We start from the raw sequence: 17,801 nt of genomic DNA, 5'->3' as shown, positions 1-17,801 counted from the left end.
CCTTCTCTGCCCCTCCTTTGCCCTCCCCACCATTGCCTATCTGTTTTACATATGGTCATATAAGTTTCCTTGTCACTCTTTCCATGCATCTCACCCTCTCCTTCCTCCCCTGCCCTCCATGTCCATTAGTCTCTGTTCTCTATGCCAGTGTCTCTATTGCTGCACTGCAATAACTTTCTCAGTACCATCTTTCTAGATTCCATATATATGCTTTAGTATAGGAGGTTTATCTTTCTCTTTCTGTGTAATAGGCTCTAGGTTCATCTACCTCATTAGAACTGACTCAAATGCTTTCCTTTTTATGTCTGAGTTATGTTCTGTTGTATATATGAAATACACAGCTTCTTTAAAACCTGGGAACTTTTGAAGAAAGCACTAACCATTCTGTCTCTAGACTGCTATTCTCACCTACAGATTCTGGACTTGAGCTGCAGTATGTCTAGGCTCCAGCCACCTCTGCTCACTTCAGACTGGGCCCTACAATCCTAATTGGCAAGAACCGATTCTTTATTTATTTATTTTTTAAAATTTTATTTTATTTTTAAACTTTACATAATTGTATTAGTTTTGCCAAATATCAAAATGAATCCGCCACCGGTATACATGTGTTCCCCATCCTGAACCCTCCTCCCTCCTCCCTCCCAAGAACCAATTCTTTAATACCTATCCTGTTGCTCCTGTTTGTCCTGAATTCAGTGGTTTTTGTATACTGACAAATTCCTTGGTTTGTCTGAAGGCAAGGGGAGAGTCTTTATCAGCAATCAAGGACCTCTCTGTTCAGTCCTGAAATGGGTTTTCCTCCAGTTGCATGGCTTGTTCCTATACTTGTGCTACTAAATGTATGAAGCTATGTAATTATACCACCCCTTAGATTTTTTCTAACTGTTGAATATATCATGTAGTAAGGAAATGCATTATACCCTTAAAGCTGTCTATTCATTTATCTTTGTTTAAAAAATCTGAACATAGGGCCAACATATACTTGAGCTCAGTGTTTGATACTCAGTTTTTAGTATTTTTATACTAAAATAAAAATAGTATACTACCAAATTATAGATATTGAGAGCATGTTACATTTGTTAATAAGAACTGACATCTCAATGATGATTTTTCCTATCTAAGAAAACAGGATAGCAATTAGAATCTAGTTTATGCCACTAAAAATTGCAGCTGTTTAAAACAGAAACAATTATTTTTTTTGCTCATGCTTCATGTTCATTTATGTTAGCCAGAGGCTCTCTTCACATTGCTCAGAAATTCAGGCTGATATAAGTCTCTGTTGACATACACTTCCATGATCATAGAAGATAGAAGAAAAGGTGAATCATACACCGCTTCTTAACCTATCTAGAAATGACATGGCACTGCCACTCAAATTTCATTGGTTAGAGGAATTAACATAGCCATGCCTAAGTTCAAGTGGTTAAAGAAGTGCTTTCCTATCAAGTGGCTAGAATGAGAAAAGCAAACATTTGTGAACAGTTCTGATGATTCATTCTTTATCTTTCCACTTAAGTTTTGTGTTGTTTCATTTAATGGCTTTTAAAGTTTTCCTATGATTTTTGCATAATTCTTACTGAATTTATTTCTTGGTATTTTGGTTTTTTTCTTGGTATTGAAGGTAGACTTTTTTCCATTTTATATTTTGACTGGTGGTTGCTTGTATATATCAACTATTGGTTTCTGTATGCTAGTTTTATACTATATGAAGCCTTTAGTTTCTTTTTCATTCAAGTCTATTGATTTTCCAGATTTTCATTCTTTTTTCAAATGATAAATGGTTCTAGTCTTACTGAAAAAGTAAACTTAATCTTTTCCCATAGACTCTACTAATTTACTTTGGCTTTTGCTATTGCAATATAATGTCTAATAATTATGAAATTAGACATTTTTTTCTTGTTCTTAGTTGGCTCTGTGGCTGAGATATGTTTTTATCAATAAGAACTATACATTTATTATTCATATCTTGAATATTGCTGTCAGGAAGATTGTTTTGTTTTTTGCCTAGTATCTTTTTAGTGTTGTATGTCTGCTTAGTCATTCAATCCAACTCTTTGCAACCCCATGAACAGTCACCCACCAGGCTCCTCTGTCCATGGGGATTCTCCAGGTAAGAATACTGGAGTGGGTTGCCATGCCCTCCTCCAGGGGATCTTCCCAACCCAGGGATCAAAATCAGGTTCCCCACATTGCAGGTGGATTCTTTACTGTCTGAGCCACCAGGAAAGCCCTTTAGTGTATATGAGTTAATCATGATTTTTTTTCTCCTGGATCTATTAAAATGAAAATAGACTAATATCAAGGCTTCCTGGAATAAATTCCACTCTTTTAATGCATTTGGCATTTGCTTGCTGTTACTTAGAATTTTTAAACAGTACTCACAAAAAACCATGGTTGTTACTTCATTTAAATTTTTGGAAAATTTCCCCATTTTTCCTCTATCCTAGAATGGTTTTCCATTGTATTAAAATGATCTGCCTGGGAATGCCCTGGCAGTCCAGTGGTTAGGATGCCGCTGCACCTCCACTGCAGGGGGCACAGGTTCAGTCCCTGGTCAGGCAGCTAAGGTCCTGCATGCTGTGTGATACCACCATAAATAAAGTGAAATAAAAATCTGCTTTTACTGATAGGAATTCTCAAGTAAAACTCTTGAGCCTAGATATTCTCTCTCTTCTTAGGTCAGTTTTGGGTGAGCTATATTTTCCTGAAAAAAAGTATCCATTTCTAAGAGTTTGCAGAGTTTAGTAATAACCAGTTAGAAAGTATTTTTTTGGTTGCTTGTTTTAGTACTACATTGTGATTAGACAATTTCTCATTTAGTTTCTAGGATGCTTTCTGTGTAGCCCAGTGTCCTTGTTTGTTTTCTTTTGGGCTGATGGGTCTTGCTTTCTCTAGTTGCAGCAGGTGGGGGCTACTCCTCATTGTGGTGTACAGGCTTCTCATTGCTGTGCTTCTCCTGTTGCGGAACACAGGCTCCTTGCACGTGGGCTTCAGTAGTTGTGGCATGTGGGTTTAGTTGCCCTACAGCATGTGGAATCTTACCAGACCAGTGGTTGAACCCATGTGCCCTGCATTGGCAGGCCAATTCTTGACCACCAGTGAAGTCCCCAGTGCCAGTTTTCATAAATGTTCCATGAGCACTTTGAAGGAAGGCCTAGTTCCCTGTTTTCGTGCTTACCTGTGTGCTCAGTTGAATTCAACTCTGCGACCTTGTGGACGCCAGACTCCACGGTCCATGGAATTTTCCAGGCAGGAAATACTGAAGTGGGTTGCCATTTCCTACTCCACGGGATCTTACATCTGTGAAGGGGGAAGTTAACTTATTATATTACATAGGCCTTCTGTTTTTTTTTGTGGGGTTTGTGGTCTACCATATCTTCTCTAAAGTGCAAGTTTAAAGTGTGTTATGAATACTTTTTATTTCTCTACCAGTAATATAGTTTTGTCTCTTTGAATTTATCCTTTTACCTCCTATAGTTTCAGCTTTACTAATATTGTTCTCTTAACTGACACATATCTTTTCATTTTGATGTGTACCACCTAACTTTCTTGGTCTCATTTATACTTTTTGGCCTGAACTCTTACCTTGCTTTCTTTTTCTGATATTCCTTTGCATAACTTTTTATTATTTTTGGTCATTTCTGAGTAAGTTAAGTGTGTATACACACACACATAGCATAGAGTTCGGTTTTATTTTGTGATCCAAACTAATATTATTTTAATGTATGTTAAACCCATTTACATTTATTGATATGAGAGAGAGGGTTTTTCATTTGTTTTCTTTTTATAGTTGAAATGATTTTTCATTATGTGGTAACTTTGCTTTTGCTTGTATGTGCAGTTCTGAGATTCAGAAAGTTTACGTTTTATTTTAGTGGTTACTTTTGTTATTATAATTTTATATTATATCCTCCATTCTCTATTGGTTCCCTACCAGGAAGAGTGTTAAAACTAGTGTGTTTCATCTTCCTTTTTCTTCCCTTCCCTCTGAATGGCATGATTTTAGTAAATTTTACAGCTTTCCTTTGCACAGTCAAATGTAGTTATCCATCACTTGATTTATCATCTTTTGACTTTCATTTGTTATGGGTGGGAGGCAGTCAGCAAATTCACTTTGAATCTCCCTTTACGTAAACCCTCTGTCTTCAGGTCATACCATATACATTGTATTCTGTCACTCTTAATTCCCATGCTTGTTTTTTAAGTCATAGTTTTTTTAGATAAATATATGCGTAGCTCATTGAAGATAAATTTGTTATGATTTCCTAATTTATCTCTTGGCTGATTGAAATTTGGTCCTTTTTCAAGGGTTTGGTGGAATAGATGAGTTCATGGGGCTAACTTTCCCTGAGTATTATGTGCAACAGGGTTATTTGTAGTCTTTACCTGAATGACATATTGGCTTGACCTACAACCTATGTCTCATACTTTCTTTTCGTACGAATTTTTCTACTGTATCCTGACATTAGTTGTTCCTTTGGGGAAATCTGAGGCCAGCCCTTGATTATTAATTTCTCCCCCATAAGTAACTGGATATTTTTCTCTTCGTAAACTATTCTTTATTTTTATAGACCAGTAAGTTTACTAGGATATGTCTTGATATTGACTGCTCTAAAATGCCTTAAAAGTTTCCTTGCAGGCAGTAGTGTATTAAAAAAAAAAAAAGTGCTCTGCTGGATTTATCTGTTGTTATGGGGCTCAGCTAGTTAGGAAGGGAGTATATTTAGAGAGACTGTTGGTTATTTATATAAGGACTTAAAACAATGCCCCCTGCCCCCAAAATAGACTTGTAATTTTTCTTCTAAGTGAACTTTTTTGTTGAGGCAAAACATAAGTACAGAGAGTGCACAAATCACAAGTGTACACAGTTCGGTTAGCTTTCAGTGAAATACCTGTGTAATCTACACCCAGATCAGGAAGTCGAACATTCCTTATTAGCATTTCCAAGACCTACCCTTTGAGCTTTTTCTTTACAGTCACTGCTACCTGCTTCTCTGAGGATAACCTTTTTCTTTTCTTTATTGCTGTATAGTACTCTAACCATACTTTTCCTGATAGTTGTTTTCAATCTTTTTCCCCCTCCCAGTTGTGGTTAAAAACACATAACTGTCAGTAAGTGTGTCATAGTGATTGGCTCATTCTTCTATTAAAATGGACATTTGTGAATAGTCTCCAGTTTGGGTCTTATGAGATGTACATGTCTTTTAGTTCATCTGATGTATATATGTGTACATTTCTGTTCAGTGTATACCTGCGAGTGGAGTTATTGAATTATTGGGTCATAGACTGTATGCATACACAATTTAGTAAAGACTGAAATGATTTCCCACAATGGTTGTAATGGTTTATATTCCCAAGAGCAGTGAATGAAAGCAGTGTACATCCTCAACACTCAATATTGCTGGTCATTTTAGCCATTCTGGTAAATTTATGGTTTGCCATAAATATCTCATATTTTTATGTCATGTGAGAGGGAGAGTGTGAGAAAACAAAAATGTCACTGAAATTTCATATGCAGAAAATCTGTTTGGTATATCAAAAAGACTGGCTTACTGGTTTACCTCATCATCTTGATTGGTTTAGGTTCAGCCTAAACATGTGAAGGAAGCTTTCAGATTACTGAATAAATCAATCATCCGTGTGGAAACACCTGATGTCAATCTCGATCAAGAAGAAGATGCCCAGATGGAGGTTGATGAGGGCCCAGATGGCATCAATGGTGAGGTGTCTGTTCATGACTGTTCTAGAGTTAGGGGCCAAAATGTTCTCTTAAGATATCGTAATAAAAGTACACTTACTGATGGTTATGAAGTCTGTGTAGCAAAAAGGGGAAAAATAGATAATGAATTTTATTAACTGTTTATAAGTTAAAATATAATCAAATAGTTGATATAAAATATATAAGCTTGAAAGACTTGAGAGAAAATACACCAAAATGGAGATAGTGGACTTAGTATTGCAAATGCACTTTTAGATCATGAAATCTTTTATCTCCCATTCTTCCCATTTCTTCCAAATGAGTTTTTGTCTTCACTAGTAGCATTTATAAAATTGCTTCTAATTTATTCGTACAGTTACTGAATACTGGGTATAATTATATGGTTGTTTTAAAATTAGTATTAATGGGGAGGGAGGAGGGAGAAGGGTTCAGGATGGGGAGCACATGTATACCTGTGATGGATTCATTTTGATATTTGGCAAAACTAATACAATTATGTAAAGTTTAAAAATAAAATAAAATTAAAAAAATAAAATTAGTATTAAAATATGAATAGTATATTTATAAAAGCACCTGGTAGGGGGGTATTGGCACAGGAAGAAGATTCAAACAGTTAATATTTCACTTAGGTCATGCTGATAGCCCTGCTCCTGCGAGTGGAATTAACGGCCACAGTGAAGACATGAACCAAGATTCTGTTCCAAAAGCCTCCTTGAGGCTGGGCTTCTCCGAATACTGCCGAATCTCTAACCTTATTGTGCTTCACCTCAGAAAGATGGAAGAAGGTGAGGCCATACCTAGTGCTGCTCCTGTGCTGAGTCATTTACATAAGCTGTATTCACATAAACTGCTGTGGTTTGCTAAAGATTGTGTTGTTTTGTCAGAAGAGATGATAAATTTTTAAGACAAGCTCACTTTGGCAAACAAAATCTGAGGGAATGTCAGCATATCTACCAACCTGGATGTTTTCCCTACAAGTTCATTGTCAGAGGTTTATGACTCATTTTTATTAATGTCCTTGGCCTATTCTAATATTTGTTAAGCCAAATTTGGGATCTGATAATATATAAGGAAGCACTTAACAAATTTTTTGTAGATGTAAAATCTTCCTTCTTTACAATGGCTTTGTTTTAAATGGATGGAATCCTTCATTCCCAATTTATGCTTTCAGTTGCTGTTTACAAACATTGTCTGGGTGGTGAAGCATAAGAAAGTGAAGGAAACACCTTCATACTTTGAAATCATAATAGCTTTAAGAAACTTATTTCTTATCATCTCTTTTTTTTAAAATTTTTCTTTTCAGGATAAAGTAAGGATACTTTAATTGAACTAATATGGAAGGTTATTTCAGGCTTAAGGTGGAACATTGCAAACCTTATTTTAGCAAATATGTTTTCTGACAGATTGGTTATCTAATCTATACATTATTTTGTTTGTTGTTTATGCAAACTCCAAGAATTGGCAAAACAGCTTACTACCAAGATAATTTAATCCTTTTTAAATGAATTTTTTTGTTGCAGAAGAGGATGAGTCAGCATTAAAGAGGAGTGAACTTGTTAACTGGTACTTGAAGGAAATTGAATCAGAAATAGATTCTGAAGAGGAACTGATAAATAAAAAGAGAATCATTGAGAAAGTCATTTATCGACTCACCCACTATGTACGTATATAATTAAGTTTGCTGGGGTATTATTGAGGGAAGGTTTTCATGTTTCATATCTTTATAGGTTCCTTAGATGTTCATTTATTTTGAATCCTGAGAGTCTAGTCAGAATTAAAAATTGTTTAAGAGACTTACTAATTAACTGACTTATTTCTTCTGCCAAAATAAGCAGAATTTATGTTAAAGCTGGGAAAGTGAATTTAGGGTCTTACTATTTGAGTGTTTTTAACCTTTGTTTTTTACTCTACCATAAACCTTCAAGCGGCCTGACCACTATCATCTAAATTCTGCATTTTATCCTTCCTCCTGTTCTTGTCTCCCCCTGTTACCCAGTTTACTGTCTGTCCCATATATTTTTTCTTATACTTGCCAATTCACTCATTCTCCTTTTATAATACTTGCTTGGCAAAACTCCAACTTTGGTTAAAACTAGTTTGTTTACTATACCTATATCTAAGAAGTTAAAAGTATCTGAAGAAAAGCATACAATCATATACTCACTCTTACTTTACATTAATGACCACAGATCTCAAATGGACAGTTCTTAACTTCTATCTTATCTACTTCACAGTAGCACTGACCTCACAGTAGCAATTCCTGCTGCCATTACTTTTCCCTCATCTGTTCATTCTCCTATTTCTTAAAGGACCATTACATATATACCGTCTCACTGCTCCAATCAGTTGGCTATTTTCAGTATTCAACCTGTCAGCACCATCTGTCACAGTTGATCACTCCTAGAAATACTTTGTTTGCATGGCTTCTGAGTCACCATATTCTCCTGAGTCTTCTCACTGTTATTTTCTCCTCTTCTCTCACTCTCTCTCTCTCTTTTTTTTTTTTTTTTTAAATTTTGAGCTGTGTGATTCTGTTTTTTCTCTTTTGGCCACATAACATGGCATGTGGGATCTTAGTTTCCCAGCCAGGGATCGAACCTGTGCCCCCTGCAGTGTAAGCACTGAGTCTAAACCACTGGACCACCAGGGAAGTCCCTCCTCTTTTATTTTCCTGACTCTTTCTCTTGTCCCTTTTTAAATGAAGTACTATACGTAGTCCTCAAACCTCTTTTTCTATTTATATTCATTGCCTAAGTGAACTCATTTGGTTCCATGAATTGAGAACCATTTGTGATGACTCCCATATTTGTATCTCCAGCTCTCACCTGCCCTCTAAATTCCTAATGTATATAGCTAGCTGCTTACTCACAAATTAATAAGCATCTCACACTCAATGTGTTCAAAACAGTTACTTCCCTGTAGTTTCACTTACTCAGTTACTTTAGGCCAGACATTTTAGAGTTAACTTTGATTCCTTTCCCCTCACAACTTTCTTTTATCAGCAAATCTCATGAACCCTGCCTTCAGTATTCTCTCTTCTCTCTTCACCACCATCACAGCTACCCAAGCCACCATGCCTGGAGTTCCACAGGTGCCTCCTAACTGTCCACCCTTGCAGTGCCTCTCTGCCCATCAGCCAAACAGATCTTTTAACAAATGAAATTGTTCTAGTGCCCTGCCTTCCTTCCGCCATGTTTACCATGGCCCACAGAACTTTCTACACAAGCAGGCCCCTGCCCACCTCATTGTCTTCATTTCATAGCTTCTTTCCTTTCCAATTCTTCACAGTGACACTGGCCTTGTGACTGTTCCTTAGACACACCAAGTATGAAGGCTTTTACACTTGCCCTTTGTTTCTTTCCCCATATTCCCTCCTCCATTCTAATGTCTGCTCAAATGTTGCCTTCTCAAAGTAGTGCTTCTTGCTTAATCTGTTGAAATAGCAGACTTCCTCCTTGCTGTCACCCCCTAACCCTGCTTGTTTCTTCAAGTGTTTATCACTGCCTGGCAGTATAGTCTTTGTTTAGGTGTTTAATAATGTGCAGCCACCATGAGGGCAGGGACTTTATTTTGTCAATCCCCCTAGGCAGTGGTGCCTAGCTCAGAAAGGGTTCAAATACTTGTTAAATGATTGAGTTTTTCTGTTCAAATGGCAGAGATTGCATTTAACTTCACAGTGCTCACTTGATAAATACAGTTGTCACACATCAGAGTTTATCATCTGATAAACTATTTCCCTGTAGAACTAGATGAGTCTGTGATTACAGGTGGGGGGATTTTAAGAACTATTCCATTCAAAATTTAATAAATAATATGTATAAAAATAGAGCTGAAGTGGGGTGGTGTTGTGCTCAGAGTTGTCTGTCTAGTAGACAATATGTTTGCATCAGGCCAGCCCTTCCCTTCCTAGTGGCCCTGGAATCAGTGTTAAGATAAAAATAATTCATGCAAAAAATCCACATTGGGACACATTGTAAAACTAACTGATCTAAATTGGGCTTACGTTTTTAAGTTTGATTCACCTCCTGAGCCAATTTGGTACAAAAGACTAAGGAACTTGTACTGGGCTGGTCAAGTGTGCTTTCTATGAAGATGTGTTTGTACATAGAGTACTTGAAAGTGTCTAATCCATCTTAATGGTATTAGTTAGTGCTCATACTGTTGGAGTTTTCCATCTTAGGATCAAATCACTATTTCCTGAATTCCTCTCTATGGGCCTTAGGTAGGAGTCCTTGTTTGTGGACATATTAGACTGACTTACAATATCATGGCTTCAAATCTGTCACCAAGTTTATTAAGCCAAGTTTATTAAGCTTTTTTTTTTTTTTTTAACTAGTTAATAGATCAAAGTGAAAATTTTTATGTTAATTATCTTTAGATTCTACTTCTAACTGAATTATGAATGGGTGGTATATGAAAGAGTTCAGTGGCGGTAATTAAAAATTAACATAATATTAAGTATTAAACACTTTGAATGATAAATAGAATAGTAAACATATTTATCAGGATTTATATAATTACATGATCATAAAATCATGTTTTTTGAAGTTATTTTTAAGTACATGATGTGATATGCTAGGGAACCTGGTTAAAATCAGACATTTAGAAGGAGGGTCAGGTCTTGTGTATCTTATCATTCTTAATAATATTGCTAAAGAACTGAGGACAACCATTTGTATTTCATAGGATCATGTTCTAATTGAGCTCACCCAAGCTGGATTGAAAGGCTCCACAGAAGGAAGTGAGAGCTATGAAGAAGATCCCTACTTAGTAGTTAACCCTAACTATTTGCTTGAAGATTGAGCTATTGAAAGAAACTGGAGGAACTATGGCCCTCCACCTCGGGCCTGGAGTCTGGATGGAGTTCTGCTAGCCAGAGAAATGCTTCTGGGAGCAATGATTCAGGAAGATTTACGTTGAGGAACAAGAACCAAGTTGATTGTCCTATCCTATATTGTCATATTCCTTTTATACCAACACAGGTTTTATCCCTTTGTTTAGTGTGCTTCTTGTCTAAAAAAAGTTGGATTGCAATAATGTGTTGTTTCTATAACTAAGACCTTGTGTTTTCATGTGTAGAAAAAGGTCTGCTGCTTATATGTTATGTGATATCATATTGGAGAAATAACTTTTTTCAAGTATCAATTACTGCTTTTTTTCACCAGAAAAAACTTTTTCAGCAGTTGTCTATTAGATTTATTTCTAGTCTACTCAAATTATTGCTTCCATTTATTCATGAATATAGAAAAGGGATGGAAATATGACATTATGGTAAACATTTACACATAACTTCCTCTGAGGAGAGTCCTTATTAGAATTTGATAGTATGAAAGCTAAGAGGCCTTGGAGATGACTTTTAAAAGTTAAATCAAGTTCTATTTGTTTTTTTAAGAGAGTTTATGAAAATAAAAAGTTTATTATACTTTTCCACTACTCTTTAGTAACTTTTAAAATTTCTATGTTCTAAGAGTAAGGTCTCAGAATTATTTTCTAACTGCTTTTTTAAGGGAACTTTGATCATTTTCTATATTATAACCATCCTTAAATTTTTTCAAGGAAAATTATTGCTGTTTATGATACTAACAGTCTCTGAGGCTTTAGCTTTGATCAGTATGTTCATGATGTACTTGTTCCTATTGTTGCAGCTTTTGGCAACAGATGGAAAATGTCATTTTTCTATATATACAACCACCCTTAAATTTTACAGCATTTTTCTAGGAAAAGAATTACTGCAGTTTATATTAACAGTCTCTGAGGCTTAGCTTTGATCATAGGTTCATGGTGTAGAAGTTACTGTTGTTGCAGCTTTTGACAATAGATGGTATTTGGGGGTCTGTGGGGCTAGTCAGGGAATGTTTATACATGTTACTCAAGTTCTCTAATAGAAACTTCACTCACCACTAAAGATAAGGGAGATTGGAAACAGAGAAGTTGCACAGTTAGCAGATACAGGGTATAAACTTGTGTGAAAACTATGTTACTAATTAATGGGGGTAGGCAAGCCTTTTGAGACAAGAAACTTCAGTGTACAGGATCTCAGACTTATTGTTGAGCAGGAGCTGCTGGAGTAAGGCAATGGACTAAGACAGAAGGTTCCAGAAATAGGTGATAGGAAGAACAACTAGTAAAAACTCAGAAAACCGCAAGAAAGAGTTCCTTCCCTGCACCAGTTCCCAACTTGATAAAGAAGATGGGGTAAGGCGTTTCTGAATAGAGAAACAGCCTGACAGGAATTTAAACTTCAGTTTGATCAAAGGAAAGTGTGACGGCCAGGAAAGATGAGTTCCTTAATGGTGAATCTGTCTTCTCCCCCAATTTTGCTATTAGTGAAAGTGGGGACTCTAAAGCAAAGTGAGACAGTTAATAACAACTAAAGTAAGTTTTTATACATCTGAGTAAGTGTGCTTACATTTTCACACATCCCCTCTATCTACATGTTACTTGTCAGAGAAGTGAAGTGGCTAATGGTGATGGATTATGTATAAGATCTTTATGAAGAAAATTAGACAAGTATTTAGTAAGTGGATAGATGTAAATTGTTTCTGAAAAGGACATCTTGAATATTGTAAATTTTCAACCATAAGTTTAATCTAATTTCAACCAAATCCCAACAGATGTCCATCAGATAGGAAATGACTACATAAATTATGATACCAGCCATGCTCTCTGCATTATACAAACTAAAATGAGGGAAATGAAGATGTTTGAAATGGAAATATCTCTAGGACGTATGGAAAAGATGTGCAAATAAAGCCATGGAACACCTGAATATATGACACAAATATTAACAAACCTAAGGGAAAATAGACAGCAAAACAATAATAGTAGACTTAAGTATCCCAGTTTTCATCAAAGGACATTATCAGTAAGGAAGCATAGACTTCAAGTAGTATGTTTAGACCAGATGAGCTTAACAGGCACAGACCATTCTGTGCAAAAGCAACGGAATACAGATTCCTCTTAAGCATAAATGAACATTTTTCAGGATAGATCATATGTTAGGCCACAAAACAAATCTTATTAAGTTAAAGATGACTGAAATAGGCATCTTTTCTGACAATAATATAAAACAAAACTACAGGCAGAAACCTCAAGTTTTCACAAATATGTAGGAATTAAGCAACATCCTACTTAACCAATGAGTCAAAGAAATCAAAAGAGAAATTTAAAAATGAAACACGAAAATGGAAAAATGACATAGCAAAACTTGATGGGAGGCAGCAAAAGCAATCCAAGAGGGAAGTTCATAGGAATAAATGCCTTTATCAAGAAACAAAGATCTCAGCCTAACTTTATATCTTGGGTGGGGTGGGAAATAGAGCCCAAAGTTGGTAGGAAAGAGCAATAAAACTAAGCTGGTTTTTTTTCTTTTTAAGGTAAAATTGACAAAACTTATAACTAGACTCACAAAACAAATGGAAGATAAGTTATACCACAGAAACATATAAAGAATCATAAGATGTTGATATTCACCAGCAAATTGGACAACCTAGTAGATAAACTGCTAGAAAAACACTATCAATCATGACAAAAATGGAAAATCTAATTCGTCTGCTTAGTAATGAGATTGAATAAAAAATCAGAAACCTCCCAACAAAGTCCAGGACCATATGGCTTCACTGATGACTTCCACCAAACATTTAAAGATGAATTAATACCAGTCCTTATCAGTTTCCAAAAATGGAAGAGGCGGTACTATGAAGCCAGCATTACCGTGATACCAAAGTGAGACAAGGACACCTGAAGAAGAGAAAATTACAGGCCAATCAATATCCTTGATGTACAAAATAGATGCAAAAAGCCTTAACAAAACATTAGCAACGTTAATTCAATAATATGTTAAAATGATCAAGTGGGATTATTCCAGGTATGCAAGGATGATTCAACATTGCGAATCAAGCAATGTATTATACAGCTTAACAAAATGGATAAAAATCCTTGTTGTCCCCATAGATAAGGAAAAAAGGAATTTGATAAAATTCAACATCGAATTATGATTTTAAAAAACAGTATAGAGGGAAAGTATCAACATAATAAAGATGAAATGGCAAGTCCACAGCTAATCATACTCTTGGGAACGAGGCAAGAATGCCCACTCTGAATATTTTTATTCAATAAATAAAAATGGAGTCCTAGCCAGAACTAGGAAAGAAAGGCATCCAAAGAAGTAAAATTGTCACTATTTGCAGATGATACGATGTTTCATATAGAAAACCCTAAAGACACCACCAAAAAAAAGTCGGGTACTTACTGATGGTCAAGTGGTTAAGAATCTGCCTGCCAATGTAGGAGATACAGGTTCAGTTCCTGATCAGAGAACTAAAATTCCACATGCTGCAACTTTTGAAGCCCATGTATTCTGGAGCCTGCGTGCCACAAGTAGAAAGTCAATGTACCAGAACAAGAGCTCTGCGTGACACTGAAGATCCCACTTGCTACCCCCAAGACCTGATGAAGCCAAGTATTTATTTTTTTATGTATCAGAAAAGAGAATCCCATTTACAGTTGTATAATTTAAAAACACCTAGGAATAAATTTAACCAAGGTAAAAAACCTGTATACTGGAAACTATAAGACAGTGGTGAGAGAAATTGAAGACGATAATGATAAACATTCCATGCATACAGATTGGAAGAATTAATATTGTTAACATGTCCCTTCATTTTAAAATGCCCTTCATTACACATTCAGTGCAGTCTCTCAAAATACCAGTGGCATTTTTCATAGAAACAGACAATCCTACAATTGTGTGGAATCACAAAAGATCCTGAATAGCCAAAGCAATATTGAGAAAGAACAAAGCTACAGGCATCATGTGTCCTTACTTCAAGCTATATTACATAGGTATAGTAAAACTATGGTATTGGTACAGTAAGGAAAGACATTCTCTTAAATGGTGTGGGAAAACTAGATCACTACATTACACTATTCACAGAAGTTAAAAATGGACTTAAAAGTTGAGCATAAAACCTGAAATCATAAACTAGAAGAAAACAGATGGTAGGCTCCTTGACATCAGTCTTGGCAATGGCTTTTTGGATTTGACACTAAAGCAAGGGCAACAAAAGCAAAAATAAATAGGACTACATCAAACCAAAAATTACTGCACAGCAAGGAAAACCATCAGTCAAATGAAAAGAATGTGAGAAAACTTTTGCAAATAATATCTGGTAGGGGTTAATACCCAAAATACATAAAAACATAATAACAGCAACCTAAAATAGGCCAATGACCAGAATAGGCATTTTTCCAAAGAAGATATTCCCATTGCCAACAGGCACATGAAGCAGTGCTCAATATTACTAATCATCATCGAAATGAAAATCAAAGCCACAATGAGATATCAATTACACCTGTTATTAGAAAGGTTATGAAGAAAGTAAGTGTTAGCAAGGATATGAAGAAAATAGAACACATGTACTATTGGTGAGAACCTTTGGAAAACATTGAAGTTCCCCCCCCCCAAAAAAAAACTAAAAATAGAACTACCATGTAATCCAACATTCCACTTCTAGTATATATCTGAAGAAAATGAAAACACTAATTCAAAAAGATACATGCACCCTCATGTTCATTGCCACAATATTTACGATAGCCCAGACATGGAAGCAACCTGTGTTCACTGATGGATAAATGGATAAAGAAACTGTGTATAATCAAATATTACTCAGTTCTGAAAAGAAATTTTGTCATTTGTGACATGAGTGAACCTGAAGGGCATTATGCTATATGAAATGTCAGAGAAGGAGAAATAGTGTATAATCCAAAGGAAAAAAAAATGTTTTCATAAAAACTGAACTCATAGGTACAAAGAACAGACTGATGATTGCCAGAGGTGAAGGTGGTCAAAAGGTACAAATTCCAGTTACAAAGTAAATGTCATGGGACTATAATGTACATCATGGTGATTATAGTTACTGCTATCTATCTGAAAGTTGCTGAGAGTTTAAACATTCTCACCACACACAGGAAAAAAATTTGTATATTAGTTATGGATATGTTAACTAGTCTTACTGTGGTGATTTTGTGCAATGCATATGATTGTGTTGTACACCTGAAACAAATACAATGTTATATGTCAGTTGTGTCTTTTTAAAAATTAATTTTTTAGCTTTTCTTATAACTGCAGTAGAAGAGGCTTTTTAAAACTATATCTAGAGAGCAATAAAGAAATCAATGAATTTGACTACACCAAAATTTAATACATTAAAAATTAAAAACCAAAGCTACAGATTTGGAGAAGGTTTTGTCAACCTATAATACTAGAGACAGGATTAATGTCCAGAATAAATAAGCTGCAGATGAGAAGAATATACTATATATGTTTACTATATTATGTATATAATTATATATAATTTCAGTAGCTGTATATTTTCTCGATTTACAATGGTAATAAAGATTATTTCCCAAAATAGATACAGAACTGATACAAATAAATTTTTTAAACCATTCAAAATTATATAATAACTTGATAGTAGTATAATAGTATTGGTAGGTTTGCTAAGAATTTGATGTTGTAATACACTACTGGTTGGACTATAAATTGGGACACTGCTTTCAAGGAAAAATTTGTTAGTACCATTAGAAGTTAAAATATGGCTGACTACCTTATTACCCAGCAAATGTACTCCAGTATTTTTCCTGAAGAAATACCTGTGTATAGAAAAAGGCATAGACGATGACACCCAATCAACAAAATAATGATGGTGCAGCATCACACAATACAGCCCTTGAATCAGATATATCAGTATTTACACAATGTGAAAAGATCTCCAAGGTGTGGTATATGCTACAAATGCTAGTTGTACATCAATACTCACATTATCAGTTAATTTCAGTTCAGTCGCTCAGTCGTGTCCGACTCTGCGACCCCATGAATTCCAGCACGCCAGGCCTCCCTGTCCATCACCAACTCCCAGAGTTCACTCAGACTCACGTCCATCGAGTCAGTGATGCCATCCAGCCATCTCATCCTCTGTCGTCCCCTTCTCCTCCTGCCCCCAATCCCTCCCAGCATCAGAGTCTTTTCCAATGAGTCAACTCTTCGCATGAGGTGGCCAAAGTACTGGAGTTTAAGCTTTAGTATCATTCCTTCCAAAGAAATCCCAAGGCTGATCTCCTTAAGATTTGAATGGTTGGATCTCCTTGCAGTCCAAGGGACTCTCAAGAGTCTTCTCCAACACCACAGTTCAAAAGCATCAATTCTTCAGCGCTCAGCCTTCTTTACAGTCCAACTCTCACATCCATACATGACTGCTGGAAAAACCATAGCCTTGACTAGACGGACCATTGTTGGCAAAGTAATATCTCTGCTTTTCAATATGCTATCTGGGTTGGTCATAACATTTCTTCCAAGGAGTAAGCGTCTTTTAATTTCCTGGCTGCAGTCACCATTTGCAGTGATTTTGGAGCCCAGAAAAATAAAGTCTGACACTGTTTCCACTGTTTCCCCATCTATTTCCCATGAAGTGATGGGACAGGATGCCATGATCTTCGTTTTCTGAATGTTAAGCTTTAAGCCAACTTTTTCACTCTCCACTTTCACTTTCATCAGGAGGCTTTTGAGTTCTTCTTCACTTTCTGCCATAAGGGTGGTGTCATCTGCATATCTGAGGTTATTGATATTTCTCCCGGCAATCTTGATTCCAGCTTGTGCTTCTTCCAGTCCAGAGTTTCTCATGGTGTACTCTGCATAGAAGTTAAATAAGCAGGGTGACAATATACAGCCTTGACGTACTCCTTTTCCTATTTGGAACCAGTCTGTTCCATGTCCAGTTTCAACTGTTGCTTCCTGACCTGCATACAGATTTCTCAAGAGGCAGGTCAGGTGGTCTGGTATTCCCATCTCTTGAAGAATTTTCCACAGTTGCAGCTTGCAGGCTCAGGAGTTGTTACGTGCAGGCTCTAGGGCACGCGGGCTTCAGTGGTTGCAGCTTGCAGGCTCAGGAGTTGTTACGTGCAACCTCTAGGGCACATAGGCCTCAGTGGCTGCAGCTTGCAGGCTCAGGAGTTGCTACATGCAGCCTCTAGGGCACGCAGGCCTCAGTGGCTGCAGCACACAGGCTTAGTGGAAGCTTGTGGG

General features: G+C 36.2%; 1 protein-coding gene across 1 annotated transcript in view; it reads left to right on the top strand.

Moving 5' to 3' along the window:
- MCM6 (minichromosome maintenance complex component 6) overlaps positions 1–15,987 on the top strand; it is a 39,801-nt gene extending 23,814 nt beyond the window's left edge. Inside the window, exons 14-17 of the mRNA XM_005899493.3 lie at positions 5,584–5,719; positions 6,349–6,504; positions 7,240–7,379; positions 10,406–15,987. Coding sequence (XP_005899555.2) covers positions 5,584–5,719; positions 6,349–6,504; positions 7,240–7,379; positions 10,406–10,522 — 549 coding nt within the window. The 3' untranslated portion in view covers positions 10,523–15,987. The remainder of the gene's footprint in view (positions 1–5,583; positions 5,720–6,348; positions 6,505–7,239; positions 7,380–10,405) is intronic.
- The last annotated feature ends 1,814 nt before the right edge of the window (positions 15,988–17,801 follow it).

The sequence above is a fragment of the Bos mutus genome, chromosome 2 (genome assembly GCF_027580195.1).
Source record: "Bos mutus isolate GX-2022 chromosome 2, NWIPB_WYAK_1.1, whole genome shotgun sequence".
Classification (NCBI taxonomy): domain Eukaryota; kingdom Metazoa; phylum Chordata; class Mammalia; order Artiodactyla; family Bovidae; genus Bos; species Bos mutus.
Note: the sequence above shows the minus strand (reverse complement) of the source record. Positions and strands in the feature narration are given on the sequence as shown.